Raw genomic sequence first — 15286 nt, 5'->3', positions numbered from 1 at the left:
CCCCCCGTCACTGCTGCCTTGGTTCTTCTGCAGTGTGCGTTACGAGGCACCATCCTGTTCTCATATTTTCTTTTTTTATTCCCTTAATACATATTTAGTTATTTATTTATTTGTGTCGGGTCTTAGTTGCGGCACGCGGGATCTTTGTTTCCTCATGCAGGATCTTTGTTGCCACATGTGGGCTCCTTTAGTTGCAGCATGTGAGATCTTCACTTGCAGCATGCAGGATCTAGTTCCCTGACTAGGGATTGAACCCAGGCCGCCTGCATTGGGAGTGCGGAGACTTAACACTGGACCACCAGGGAAGTCCCTTGTATTTTCTTTTTAAAATTAATTAATTATCTATTTATCTATCTATTTATTCTTGGCTGCGTTGGGTCCTTGTTGCTGCATGCGGGCTTTCTCTACTTGCGATGAGCGGGGGCTACTCTTCGTTGCGGTGCACAGGCTTCTCATTTCGGTGGCTTCTCTTGTGGCGGAGCACGGGCTCTAGGCGCACGGGCTCAGTAGTTGCGGCACGTGGGCTCTAGGGCATGCAGGCTTCAGTAGTTGTGGCTCGCAGGCTCTAGACCACAGGCTTAGTAGCTGTGGCGCACGGGCTTAGTTGCTCCGTGGCATGTGGGATCTTCCCGGACCAGGGCTTGAACCCGTGTCCCCTGCATTGGCAGGCGGACTCTTACACTGTGCCACCAGGGAAGTCCCCCTCATATTTTCTTGATGGTCCCTCTCTCTCTCCCCCTGCCTCAACATCAGTGCCACCAGAGCAGAGCCGCTGACCTGCTTTGTCCATTGCTCTCTCCTGTGCCCAGCATGGGGTCTGGCACCCAGTAGGTGCTCCATCATCATGGGGCAGGTGCCTAGCCGTGCTCTTAAGGGCTGCTGCTGTGCCCCTTCTCTCCCATGGGAGAGTATCCACGACTGTGTATGCAGCACCTTTCCCTGGCCAGCCTGGCCCTGGCAGGGCCCTTTCTATAAAGCCTATAGACCCTGCCATGGTCGGGGTGTGGCCTTGTGTCTCCATAAGGAAACCAAGCTGGGAGCTGGTGAGGGTCAGGTGGGAGCTGGTCAGGATGGCAGGTTGGGACTGTCACCTTCTCCAGTGTGTGTTTTTTCCCACATCAACAGCCAGTTCTCCAGTTGTCAGTGGACACTGATCCGGTGTCCTCCAATTTAACTCAGTTCTGACACTCCCTACCTGGAGGCAGCATCACGTCCCACAGGTTAAGGGGTCAGTCCCGCCAGACTGTACCCCCGCACCCGCTTCAGATGCCAATCCCAAGTCCAGGCTGTCATCTGTGCTTCTGACCGCCCGGCTCTAGATCAGAGGTTCCTATGCGCCCCTCCTTGGGTTCAATCTATTTTCCAGAGTGGTCCACAGAACTCAGAGAAACATTTTACTCCCCAGATTCCCGGTTCATTATAAAAAGATACGTATAACTCAGGAAGAGCCAGATGGAAGAGATGCATAAGGCAAGGTGTGGGGAAGGGACAAGGAGCTTCTGCGCCCTGTCCGAGCTCGCCACTCTCTCGGCCCCTGCATCTGCTCACCAACCTGGAAGCTCTCTGCACGCCATCCTCTTGGGGTTTTACGGAGGATGTAGGGAATGGTTGATTAAATCATTCCCATTAGTGCTTGATTCAACCTTCAGCCTCTGTTTCCTCCCCGGAGGTCAAGGGGTGGGACTGAAGTCTCCAAGCTTCTAATCACAGCTGGCTGGTTTCCCTGACAGCCAGCCCCCATCCTTAGGTGCATTCCAAGCCACCTCATTAACATAAACTTAGGTATGACTGAGAGGGGCTTGTTATGAATATCACTCTTATCACTAGAACATTCCAAGGATTTTAGAAGCTCTGTGTCAGAAGTGGAGGGAAGACCAAATACATATTTCTTATTATAAATCGTAATGTCATACCTTCCCAGTGGCCAGTGTGTCCTAGAATGGGAGGTGTTCACGACTTGTCTCAAATCTGGGGGTGGGGGTGGGGTTGAGGACCACAGGGACTCGGAGATGCCACGTGCTTTGCCCCCTTCCTGGTCAGCTGAAAGCTCTGAACAGAGTTCCTCAAGTCTGGATCCCTTCAGTTATGTGGTGCTCAGGGTCTCCCAGGTGTCACTGAGCCCCAGGTTGTTCCTCCTGGGCTGCGTCGGCCAGACCAGCACGTTTGTTGACAGGTTGGGGAAGGCAGACCCCCATCTCCGCTGCCCGGGGTTGGCCTGGTTGTTCTGCTCTTTGTTGTGTTGAGAATGGAGAAGGGATGGGACGTGCTCCCAGAGGTCAGGACAGAACCCTCACACACACCCCTGAAGCACCGAAACCCCAGGGAGCGTCGGAAGTTGCCCTAAGCCCGGCAGCTGAGCTATCTGCACGCTGTCTCTGGGCCTGGCACTATTTGATTGCTTTATCACATCGCTAACCCTGGGCTCTGTGTTGTCCTCTTTCACTGTGGGGAAACTGAGGCGCTCCCACCTCCCTCTCAGCTTCCTGTCACCTCCCCAAGTCATGCTGTGGTGCCTGACTTACATTCTCCAGGCCCGAGGGGCTGTTTTTTAAAAAAATTCATTTTTTTAATGCTTTATCAAGTTTTAGCATTCCGTATTCTTTTTTTTCTGTATAAATTTATTGATTTTATTTGTTTATTTTTGGCTGCATTGGGTCTTTGTTGCTGCACGCGGGCTTTCTCTAGTTGCGGCGAGCGGGAGCTCCTCTTCATTGCGGGCACATGCTTCTCATTGCGGTGGCTTCTTTTGTTTCGGAGCACGGGCTCTAGGCGTGCGGGCTTCAGTAGTTGTGGCACACAGGCTCAGTAGTTGTGGCTTGCAGGCTCTAGAGCGGAGGCTCAGTAGTTGTGGCGCACGGGCTTAGTTGCTCCGCGGCATGTGGGATCTTCCTGGACCAGGGCTCAAACCCGTGTCCCCTGCATTGGCAGGCGGATTCTTAACCACTGCGCCACCAGCAAAGCCCCCATATTTTTAAAGATATCCAGTAAATGCTTTCTTCTTATCACACATCTCTCCTATGTTTTTCTTCTTTCTATATCCTTGATCCTTTTTCTTTTTTCTTTTTTTTTTTTGGGCTGTGCCACTCGGCTTATGGGATCTTAGTTCCCCGACCAGGGATTGAACCCGGGCCCCCTGCAGTGGAAGTGCAGAGTCCTAACCACTGGACCCCACTTCACGATTCTTAAGCAATGCCAGTGGGCTCGTGGCCTGGTCTCCCTTTGGGGTAGGGAGGGGGATCTTCTGACCATGCTTTCGTGGGCCTCCATGAGCTCCTTTAAAATGGGAGGCCCCAAAAAAAAAAAAAAAAAAAGGGAGGCCCCAAAGACCTCATGAGAAACCAGGTTGAGGAACTGTGGCCTCTGTCATGGGGCTGCTTCCTTGTGCCCGGGGTGGAGGTGGGTGGGCTGACCCCAAGAAGGTGGTGGCGTGTACTTGTCACCTCCCTTCTTAGGGCACCTTTTTTTGCTTTTGGCCGTGCCGAGCGGCATTCAGGATCTTACTTCTCCGACCAGGGATCGAACCCATGCTCCCTGCATTGGGAGCACAGAGTCTTAACCACTGGACCACCGGGGAAGTCCTGAGGGCACCTTCTTGAAGGGCATGCCTGGGGGATGCCCGAGGCGGGGTGTTGGCTACTGAACACAGTGGGGACCCACATGGGAGTCATGGGGTGGGGGAAGTCCTCCTACGCTTCGGCACCTAATGCTTTGTAACAGGCCACCTAGTAATTAAGTTTTATTAAGCAGTTACTATGCACCAGGCACCGTGGAGTACAGAGACCAAAACCAAGTCCCTCGCAGTCCCTTCTTGCAGCTCTGACTTTACCAAGGGACACACAAGCACGTGGTGAGTCAGTGTGAGGAGCGCCGCGAAGGGCCGGCTGGTCTGGGTGGGCCTCCCCGAGCAGAGTTGTTTAGAGCCAAGACCTGAAGGAGGCAGGGAACAAGTCCTGGGTGGAGGGCAGGACCTCCTTCTAGAAAACAACTGCAGGTGCATTCACTGACCCCATGGGACGCCGGCGGGATGCCCTGCTGTGGCTAAGGGTGGCTGGCTCCTCCGAGGTGGCAGCTCAGCTGCTCGCCGAGCGCCCGCTTTATCCTTGATTCCCGCTGTGCCCTGGGCTGGTCCCGTGGAGCCTCCGGGGACCGATCACACGTGGCTGGCCCTCCTCCCAGGGAAGCCTAATGCCGGGCTCCGGTGGGAGGCCCGTGTGGCCGTCGAAATGCTGTGGCAGGGCCCAGGGACCTGAGGGACTGGCTTTGTTATCTGAGCACAAGGAAAGGAAGGTTTGAAAACGCTGCAGCTGCTCTGGGGATAGACCAGCGCTGCAGCGGGGCCCGGGGACCAGGGCAGGCGGAGCTGGTGGTGGCTCGGCCTGGGCTGCTGGGGATGAGTTGAGAGGGCGCTCTCCAGGCGTTGCAGGCCATTAGCTCAGCCTCAAGGCCTCTGAATTATTCTTTGAGACCGTACATGGTTAAAAAAATCACCTCCCCCATCCAAGCACTTACCGGGCTGTGGAAACCCAGGCTAAACACTCTGCCTATTTGTCATATTTTAATTTTCCTCATGGGGAAACTGAGGCACAGAGGGGGAGCCTGGCCAGTGGGCATCCCCCCACCTTCTCTGCATCTCCCGTAGACTCCCCTGTGTCCAGAGCATCCTCAGGGCGTGGGGAAATGTCTCCACTTCAGAAAGATCATGCGGGCATGAGGTAGGCCAGGGCTGAGTCGGGCAGGCCACCCCTCCAGGAGACCCCTCCTAGTTCCTGGTACGTTGAGTCTCTTTTCTGAGCGCCTCTGGCACCTGCTGTGACATGCTTGTGCCGAGTCCATCTTCCTCATCAGACCAGGACCCTGGCTCTGGGCTGGACCTGTGCCGTCAAGAAGTGCATTGGGAAGGAGGGAGGGAGGGGGAGATAGCAGGTGGTCCCGTCAGACCCTGTTCCTGTCTAGTCTCCCGTATATTCAGCTTGGTGGCCGTGGCGGTGCTGGGCCACCTCACGGAAGCTGGAGCAGGGACCATACTACCTTTCCGGCAGTCATTTTAGTTGTAAACGTAATTACAGAGCACCTACTGTGTGCTCAGAGTACTGTGCCCCGGGGACACAGAACAACACAGATTCAGATCCCTGCCCCGTGGGGTGGACCTTCTCCTGGGGATCAGAGAAAATACATAGGCTGACAAGGTAAACCATATTAGAAGGTGGCAGGTACTTGGACGATCCTAAGGAAGGGAAGGGGGAAAGAGACTGAGGAGGTTTGTCATCTCACTTTGGGGTCAGAGCAGGCCTCACGGAGAAAGAGAGGTGACATTCAAGCAGAAACCTAAAGGGGGAGAGGGAGGGACCCGTAAGGGTATCTGTAGGCAGTGAGAAGAGCCAGTGCAAAGGCCCTGAGGCAGGAGTGGAGGGCTTGGAGTGTGAGAAACCAGGCAAGCCAGTGTAGCTGGAGGGGAGTGAGTTGGGGTCAGAAGTTGGGGGGAAGGAAATTTTGTAGGGCCCTGCGACATGTGGTGAAGACTTCAGCTCTTTTTTTGGGGTCGGGGGGCCGCACTGTGCGGCATGTGGGATCTTAGTTCCCGGACCGGGGATCGAACCCGCGCCCCTTGCATTGCAAGTGCGGAGTCTTCACCCCTGGACCGCCAGGGAAGTCCCAAGACTTTGGCTTTTACTGGGGTGAGGTGGGAGCTATGGAGGGTTTCAAGGAGCAGAGGCTGAGGTGTGGCTTTAAGAGGGTCAGTGCTTGTGGGCGGAGAGGAAGGAGGGTTGGCAGAACCTTTGTTATTTGGTATGAGCCTGGAATCTAGCCCATGGTTCCAAAGTGACGAGGAACCCAGCAAAGAAGGCAGGTTGTGAGGGATGGGCCTGGCTGAATCCTTGACCTTCCCGTTAGGCACAGAGGGTACGGTTTCTGCTGTCCACTGACCCTCTGGGGAAGAAGTTGTGGCTCTCCTGCACCATCTCCTGCACATCTTTCACTCACACAAAGGCACAAAGGGTTTGGCAGAAGAGAAGGCTGCCACACACACTAGGCTCTGGGAGGCTACAGCTGGCAGGTCCTGGTCCCATAAACACAATCCGGGGTGACCTGGCTCTGCCAGGGGAGGACGTCCAAGATGCACAATGGCGTTCCAGGTGGCGTGGAATCAGGGAAGGCTCCCTGGAAGAGGCAACAGGCAGGCCGGCCTGGCAGGGCAGAGGTTTGCAAGGGACAGGGCCTGTGTCCTGGTCCGCAGCCCCTTTCCCATCCTCCATTCCCCTGCACTCTAGGAAGGGGGATGGTACCTTGCAAGTGCTGAGCCCAGGGCCTTGAGCCGGAAGAGAGCTGAGGTTTGCTGTGGGGGTTGGAGGACTGTTCCATTTGTGGTGGCTGCTGCAGGAAGAGCAGCGGAGTATTTCCTCTTGTCCCTGTGGAGGGCTGGAGCACGACCGTCCTTGGGCACTGGGTCAGCTGAAGGGGGTGGGGTGGTTGATCCTGTACCCTCCAGCCAGCGTCTTCCTTGCCCTGCTCCCGAGTGGCCAGTGCCCACATTGGGTAAAATCCTCAGTGATCTGAGCGCGGAGTCCCCCTGACCCCCGCAGCAGAGGTTAGAGAGGTGAGGAGCCTGTCTGTGGCCTCACAGAGGCCATGTGACTCGAGAGCCACCGTCTGGAGACAGATTATCTGAACTCCAAATCCCAGCTCCGCCACTGAGCTTGAGCCAGGTTGCATCACTTCTCTGGCCTCAGTTTCCCTGTCTGTGATATGGGCATTATGGAGGTGCCTACCTGCTAAGGTGCTCACTTGTGAGGAACAAATGGGACCACACGCAGGGCCTGGCCAGAGCAAGCAAGGCCTGACTGTTGGCCATAGTTTGTTCGGTTATGGTGATGGGATGGCGAACCTCTTTGCGTTCATTTCTTTCTGCTGTGTTCCACCTCTGGGTAGAGATTCTTCACCTGCCTGGCCTTTCTCTGTCGCAGGGGTGTTTCTCCATCCTTTCTTCTGATGCAGCTGGTGGTAACACTGTGCTGTGATTTATGTAGCCAGGTCTCCTCCTGGTGGACATTGAGGCAATTTCTAGTCTTTTACTGTGAGAAACAGCGCTGCAGTGTACGTCTTTGCATCTCTGCCGTGGACCAGTTCTTTAGGCTGTTTGCCAGTGAGACTTACTTCCCTCTTTTCAGCATCACTTGCAGGAGCCGTGATCTCTGGGCCTAGAAGGTCCCCCCTCCCCAACATATACTGTGAAAATTCAAACACATGGAAAAGTCAGGAATTGTACGGTGAATGCCTATAGACTCAGCACCTACGTCCTGCGATGAACATTTTTTTTTCCTGCTTTATCCACATTGTGCTTTGGATTTCTCTGCCTTGATGATAGGAGCAGCACTATCGTTAGTCACTTTTTTTTTTTAAATTTATTTATTTTAGGCTGTGTTGGGTCTTTGTTGCTGTGCGCGGGCTTCTCATTGCGGTGGCTTCTCGTTGAGGAGCATGGGCTCTAGGCACGTGGGCTTCAGTAGTTGTGGCTCACGGGCTCTAGAGCGCAGGCTCAGTAGTTGTGGCGCACAGGCTTAGTTGCTCCACGGCATGTGGGATCTTCCCGGACCAGGGCTTGAACCCGTGTCCCCTGCATTGGCAGGCGGATTCTTAACCACTGCGCCACCAGGGAAGCCCCGTTAGTCACTTTTATTTCCCTTCATCTCAGTGTCAATAACGGCTTTCAGACACCCTGGGCTCAGAAGGCCTGAAGAAGCCAGAAAGCATTTCTCCTGAGGGGTTCACGTCTAGGTTGGGGGGCCCCATGAACAGCCAGGAGGGGCGGACGGGCAGCGAGGTGGGCTTTCGTGAGGCCAGTGGTGCTGCCTGTTCCCCATCCTGTGCGGGTGCCCTGGGGAAGGAGGACGATGAGTTCCAGGGACACGCACTGGGGATCTCGCCTGGCTAGAGGGCGCTGGCGGCTCAGGATCCCACCAGGGCAGCGGCTTGCGGCCCTTTTGACTTGAGATTCTGCATCACGACCCAGGACCATCTCGTGTGATATAACACGGAAGCAGAAGCTTCATCAAACGTGCATCACCGCGCTCTGGGTGATGCACGCCAATCCTTCGTATTCTGTTCATCAAGAAAAAGAATAAGTGCTGGTCACACCCACCTGTCGGTTGTTGTCTTTTGTTTTTTGTGGGGTTTTTTTTGTTTTGTTTTTGATTTTTTTTTATACTCATAATATGTCATGACGTGTTGTTTTGCAGAATGCTTCATGAGAATGTCCATTCCACAGAGTCAGGATTTTTGCCCGTTTTGTACCTTGTGGAATCCCTGAGGTCTAGAAGGGGACATAGTCTATAGGAGGGCCCCCCTCAAATACTTGTCAAGAGAATGAATCTGTTGCTCCCCAAATTCCTGGGAGGCCTGTAACTGATTCTTCACTTCCTCTGCTTGACAAAGCACCTGTCCCAGAAGGCCATCTGTTCCCCCGCACACAGCGAGACCGCTTCTCTTTCTCATTTGGAGCATCTTTCTTCCCTTTTCAGAATATGCCGAGTTTTTGCACTGCAAGTCCAAAAAGTTTACAGACTTTGATGAAGTCCGACAGGAGATTGAAGCCGAGACCGACAGGGTCACGGGGACCAACAAAGGCATCTCCCCAGTGCCCATCAACCTGCGGGTCTACTCGCCACACGGTAGGCAACAGGGACCCCTCACATACGGGGGCAGCGGAAGGCTGACTCCGCGGGTCACGGGTCGGGTCGGCTTCACTGTCAAGAATACGGCCCCTCCCATTTCTCGTCACACACAACACAGCCCTCTTGATCCGTATCTTCCCACGTCTCATCTCAGCTCTAAGAGAAACAGCATGCCAGGGAGACTGTCGGGAGTGGTGGAGTCTGGGGTGAATTGCAGCTCGTATGTTGCTTTTAAAGGGGCGGCCACGGCTCGGCTCCCAGGTGAATGGTGGCCACACGGTGATGCCAGCCCAAGGCAACCAGGTCTTCTGGTTCTTCAAGAGGAGCCAGAAAGCCAGATTTTTCTGCATAACATCCCGATTTTAAAACTGCATCATTTAAACAGAGCAAGCAGCCTGTAGCCATGTATAACCTCTGACCCAGAGGCATGGATTGCTAACTTAAATGGTATTTGGTGAATATTGCAGCCGACTCTTAATACCTCAGTATGGGTTCTTTGTGATGAGTTTATTTATTTGTTTATTTATTTATTGGCCGCACCACTTGGCTTGTGGGATATTAGTTCCCCAACCAGGGATTGAACCCACGCCCTCGGCAGTGAAAGTGCAGAGTCCTAACCACTGGACCGCCAGGCAATTCCCAGTTTATTTATTTTTGAATAAGTGATGCCTGTACATGGCTCATATTCAAGTTATAAAAGGGTATATCCAGCGAAAACCTACCTTGCCCTCCAAAATTAGAAATATATTTCATGTTCTCGAAATGATACATAATGCCTATGTAGGCAGTTATGAACATGTATGTATATATCGTGTATGTGTGTTTCACAACTTTTACTCAAATCGTAGCATGGTATAAAAGTCATTGATGCCTCTTTTTTGTATGAGTGCATTTCAGAGTGTGTTTCTTACCAGAGTATCATCTTTTTGTTTTTAATAGTTCCTTGGTATTGGCTGAATCGATGGGCTGAAATTTATTCAGGCATCGAGAGTAATTCCAGTCTGCAAATGCAAATGTCCAGATTTAAAACTGTATCGCTGATAATAACTATTAATGGAGTATAACTTTAAAAAATTGTGAATCACTATATTATATGCTTGTAACTTATATGATATTGTACTTCAACTATACTTCAGTAAAAAAAAAAAATAGTCACTTCATTGAAAAAACAAAGCTGTCTCACTGAAATAGAGTACAGGAGGGTGTCTGTAAGATGGGATTCCTAGGAGGGAGGGATCCAGTTGGAGCGCAGGAGAAATCCTGAGGCCTGACCCCCAGCGCTTGGAGAAGTGGGCCAGGTCCCTGCAGGGCTGGGCGTGCCTCCCCTGCCCTGGCTCTGACAGCCTCTCCCTCTGCTTTCCCTCCCAGTGTTGAACCTGACCCTCATCGACCTCCCGGGCATCACCAAGGTGCCTGTGGGGGACCAGCCCGCAGACATCGAGTACCAGATCAAGGACATGATCCTGCAGTTCATCAGCCGGGAGAGCAGCCTCATCCTCGCCGTGACCCCCGCCAACATGGACCTGGCCAACTCGGATGCCCTCAAGCTGGCCAAGGAGGTCGACCCCCAAGGTACCCCCCGAGCCCCCACGGCAGCAGCTCCCTCTTCCCGGCGCCTTGGAGCATCACGACTTGCCCCGCATCCTCGATTCCACGTCACTGGCGTTCCCTTTGGCGCACAGCCTCCCCAGGAAAAGGCCCGGGACACAGAATTTCCCATGAGGGCTAGCAGTTCTGGGGGCCATCCCTTGGGAGGCCAGTGTGTGGCGGTTGGCATTGCTCCTTGGAAAGCTGGTCCCTGCTTCGCCTGTGCAGAAAGCTAGTCCAGGGGGGTGGGAAGAGGGCAGCCCTCCTTGGACACAGATGCGAGTCCAAATCCCACCTCTAGAAGTTCCTCTTCCTCCCCGAGGCTTGGTCCCTCCTGTCGAAATGGCAACAGCAGTCCTAACCTGTAGAGCTGTCAAAGAGGACCGGAGGTCTCGCCATCACTGTTCGGGGGGTCCGGCAGGGAAGGTGAAAGGATGACGAGTTAATGAAGCCAGTTGGGGCCGGAGGGAGTGGTGGAGACTGGGGCATCTGTGGCCCAGGGCCTTCGTTCAGCAAATGTCAGTTAAGCCCCGGCTACATGCCAGGCTCTGTTTTGGCCTTGGGAACCCTGCAGGGGACAAAATTGAGAGGGACCCCTGCCACCAGCGAACTGATATTCCAGTGGGGGCGACAGAATCCCCCACTGGAAATAAGCAAGTGGAGTAACTTCCGGTAGTGGTAAGCACTGGATGGAAATAGAACCCACTGAGAGAGGCTGGGGTGGAAATGGGTGCAGTCACGGGCCTCTGAAGATGTGAGGTTCTGGGCAAGATCAGAATGAGAAAAAGAGGCAAAACCCAGGAAAATGGACAGTGGGTGCTAAAGAGCGGGGGTGCCCAGGACACAGCAGGGAGGCCGGTGTGGCCAGAGCAGAGTGAGCTAAAGGGAGGGCGCGGGAGCGAGGGCGGAGAGGGGCCAGGACCAGTCGAGCAGGCCCCGTGGGCTGCGGTGGGGAGCTGGGTGTGCTCTGAGAGCGGCGGCGGGGCGGGGGGGTGGTTAGCAGAGTACGACACACACCGAAATACATTCTCCAAATTGTCCGCCGACTGCCTGGATCCCACAGTGTTTTGGAAGGAGTTGGGGACCAGTGTGGAGTTGGGGGAGACAGGCTTTGTGGCTCACGCCCCCTAGTTTGTAGGCCTGGGGGACAGTCGGCAAAGGGGGCTCCTTTCCCGCCGGGACTGTGAGCTCCTCAGAGCTCGGGGCTCTGGCAGCTCTTCCCCAGGGCCATCCCGGTGTGCCTTCCTGGGAGGGGCCGCCCCTGCCCGCAGCACCCCCCCCCCAGGCCTTCCTGTACCCCTAGTCCAGTCCCGGGAAACAGCGTGTGACCGTGACCGCAGAGGCGAGATCAGGCAGTGAGGAGGTGCGGCTGAAAACAGTTAGGTGAACTTGATGCTGGCATTCTTCCAGAAAAAAGTCACTTTCTAACTTTGGAAGTATTCATGATAATTATCCCCAAAATGTCACCATTGTAAAATGTAGAGCCTAACATGTGACAGCTCCTCTCCCCCTGCAGATACTGGTGGCCACACTGGGCAAATATTCTTTCGGAGTTTGTTCTTCCACGTAAAGTCACATTTTTAGAAATGGGATGGTCTTTCCTTCTTTTTCTGTAGTGTGTGTGTGTTTGCCTATTACCATAGGGACATAGGTCTGTAGCCATCCACTGTGCAGCGCATTGCTGTCTTTTTTTTTGTTCTTGAACATTTGGGTTGTTTCTGAGCTTTTAGGAACAGTGCTTCAGTGAGATTGGACATTTCTAATAAAGTAGATGCTCCCAGACCCCCTCCCCAGTCATATCTCTCTACCTTGGGCTGCCTCTACCCTCCCCAAGCTTTGTGGGTCCTTGCAGTGGGGGCTCCTTTGCCCTCCGAAAAGGTGATGCCAGCTCATACTCTCAGCAGAACGTGAGCAGGCAGGGGCCGCAGGGAAGGTACGGCCGTCACCTCTTCGACGCCCACCATAGCACCCCCCAGAGATCTCCCTGGGCTTCCCTCTGTGATGTCTCTCTCTCTCTCTCTCTCTCACACACACACACACACACACACACACACACACACACACGGCTAGCACAGAGGGTCCCTCAGGCACCAGCAGGGGCAGTTGATCGAAGGGCCCTCAGGCACCAGCAGGGGCAGTTGATCGATCTGCAGGGTTCCCTCAATTCTGGGCAACTTGGGACGAAGAGGAATTCCATGGGGTGGTTTCCAGAGTGGAATTTTGGCCATTCAGATGAGAGGTAACCCTAGAGACAATTGTCACGGGTTAGCGTGTTACGTTGCATGCCACTCAGCACAGCATGGAGATTCTGACCTGGGGTTCAAGTTCGATGAGGTTGCCCCCCTGATGCTGCAGCAAGACGCCATCTCTGGTCGTACCAGTGATGACGGTGGCCAGCGTTTATTGATTGAACATTTGCCACGTGCCAGGTTTATCCTCATGGACGACCCCCTGAGATTGGTGTGTTACTGCCTTCATCTGACATGAGGGAAACTAGGGTCCAGGCAGGTGACGTTATGGTTTGTCCCGGGTCACACGGCCTGGAAGTGGGGGGGGGTCCAGCTGGGACCCAGGTGGCCCGGGGTTGCCAGCCCGTGCTCCTTCCTCATGGCGCCCTCTGACCTCTGTGCTCTTTCAGGCCTGCGGACCATCGGCGTCATCACCAAGCTCGACCTGATGGACGAAGGCACTGATGCCAGGGACATCCTGGAGAACAAGCTGCTCCCCTTGAGAAGAGGTGCGGCCCGGGAGGGCCGGGGGGCTACAGGGCAGGGGAGGGCAGGCAAGATGGGTGGGCTTGAGCAGCAGGAGAGCTGGTGCACCTTTGCTTTCGGAAAATGATTTGTTTTTGTTATCTTTACTGAAACCCCAGCAGATGCTCACAGATACATTCACCATCCCATTTCCCCACTGCCCAGAAGTAACTGCTTTTCTGTTCCATTGTGGAACCTTCTTTTTTTTTTCCTGCCCGAGTGAACACAGGTAGCTTTTTCTTCTGATTTGAGTGCATTCATTTTTCAGTTACACAGTGAACGCCTACTCATTTTGGCAACAGAAAACAAGTGTCCAGAAGAAGGAAACTGAAATCATCCGCAGTGCAACTTCTCCCCCTATTTAATACTCTGTGGTTCTCCTTCCCAGGAGTTCCCGAGGATTTGTAACTTTTCTTGATGTTCAATACTTGCTTTCAAACATTCTCTCAAGTGGAGAGAAAAGTGCAAGGAGAACCACTGGCCCAGCCTCGCTGCTAATCACATACAGCTAACCTTCAATGCCCCAAATATCCTCTCCTGTTGTTCTTTCCTCCCTTGGGGGTCATGAAGCAAATCCTAGGCATCCTATCATTTGACACATAAATACCTATGATTCTGTTCAAACAGCTCCTTCTCCGGCCACTTTATCTGTACTCACTTGGGATCTGGCCAATTGTAGATCCCTATAAACCAGTCATTTGATCTAGACAGAGGCTGATTAGGCTCGTGTTTAGTTTAGTTTCAGATATTCTGACAAGAGTAGCCCAAGTATTTTTATTTTCAATAAAATGAGAATAGCAAACGTGTATTTAAGTACCTATTACGTTTCAGGCACTGTTCTGCACTCTTGGTGTGGAAGAACCCATTTAATCCCCGTAACAATCCAATGCAGTGGCTCTGTGTTCATCCCCATTTTATGGATGAAGAAACTGAGGCACCGAGAGGCAAATCCCTTGCCCCAGCTCACAAAGCTGGCAGGTGGCGGAATTGGTTCGGAACGTCAGCTCTCCAGCGCCACGCTGCCTGGTGACCTGCTTTTCCATTTCACTTAGCAAAATAGCAGAATGTGTGCCTGTGAACATTCCCTTGAAGGCAAATACTCTTCAAGATGACTGTAAAAGATCCTGTGGGGTCCCTCATATGGGGGTACATGGACCATTACTCAGACCCCATTTGTTGGACACTTAGGTTGGTTCCTGTTTTTCACTGTGGCACAGTGTAGAATAGGTATTAATATCCAGCAAGATTAGCTGTCCCCCATTGCCCTTCTTTTTGAAGTTTTTTTTTCTGTTTCTAAAGCTCGGATTGTGGATTTCATCTTCTCCAGAGCTTTTCTCTATCCAGCCCCTCACACCATGCTGCATATAACTTCTTCCTCCAAACACTTGCGTTGCTTTTCAGGACTGTACTCAGTGTTTGCATTCTCCGTGTTGCTTCTGAGTAATGCGTATGGCTTGTCACCTCTTCTGTGAGTGACTCGTAGGGCAAGATCCATGTCTACACCCCCGCATTGCCCGGTCCCATGCAAAAAAGGGGGCATCTGGGCTCCTTGGCTTGCCTGGCACTGCCCTGACCTGAACCTCTCTCCCCACAGGCTACATTGGCGTGGTGAACCGCAGCCAGAAGGACATTGAGGGCAAGAAGGACATCCGCGCAGCGCTGGCGGCCGAGAGGAAGTTCTTCCTCTCCCACCCGGCCTACCGGCACATGGCGGACCGCATGGGCACCCCACACCTGCAGAAGACTCTGAATCAGGTACAGCAAGGGTTTTGTGCAGTTGCTCAGGCTGCGCACTGCACAACAGCTGCCATCCACAATGCCATTGGCCGTGGTCTAGAGCAGCACTTGTTTTAGCAAAATGGGTTCAGTGAACATTTGACTCAGGGCCTGGAGAAGAGTGGGTGTTCAGTAAGTCTGTACTGGTACTATTATTACCATCACTACTATTGTTACCATTATTTTATTTTTATTTAAAAAAAAAATTGTATTGAGGTATAGTTGATTTACAATGTTGGCTTAATTTCTGCTGTACAGCAAAGTGATTCAGTTATACATATATATATTCTTTTTCATATTCTTTTCCATTATGGTCTGTCACAGGATATTGACTATAGTTGCCTGGGCTGTACAGTAGGACCTTGTTGTTTATTACCATTATTTTAATTACCACCGTAATTATTTAGTCACATACCCAGAAGTTTGCGTACAGTTCCTGACACTGATGACCTGGGTTACGAATGCCTCGCCTGGACCAACACCGGGTGGCTGGCATTGCTC

At 53.0% G+C, this 15286-nt stretch overlaps 1 protein-coding gene across 9 annotated transcripts in view; it reads left to right on the top strand.

The window, feature by feature from the left end:
* The window catches only part of DNM2 (dynamin 2), a 91358-nt gene that overhangs the window by 36759 nt on the left and 39313 nt on the right, over nucleotides 1-15286 (top strand). For all 9 annotated transcript variants that reach the window (XM_059918433.1, XM_059918432.1, XM_059918430.1 and 6 more), the window contains exons 3-6: nucleotides 8517-8666; nucleotides 10038-10241; nucleotides 12895-12993; nucleotides 14604-14764. In XM_059918433.1, the coding sequence (XP_059774416.1) occupies nucleotides 8517-8666; nucleotides 10038-10241; nucleotides 12895-12993; nucleotides 14604-14764 (614 nt within the window). The remainder of the gene's footprint in view (nucleotides 1-8516; nucleotides 8667-10037; nucleotides 10242-12894; nucleotides 12994-14603; nucleotides 14765-15286) is intronic.

The sequence above is a fragment of the Balaenoptera ricei genome, chromosome 3, assembly GCF_028023285.1.
Source record: "Balaenoptera ricei isolate mBalRic1 chromosome 3, mBalRic1.hap2, whole genome shotgun sequence".
NCBI classification, from domain to species: Eukaryota; Metazoa; Chordata; class Mammalia; order Artiodactyla; family Balaenopteridae; genus Balaenoptera; species Balaenoptera ricei.
The sequence above is the reverse complement of the archived record's forward strand: the minus strand, read 5'-3'. Positions and strand labels throughout refer to the sequence as shown.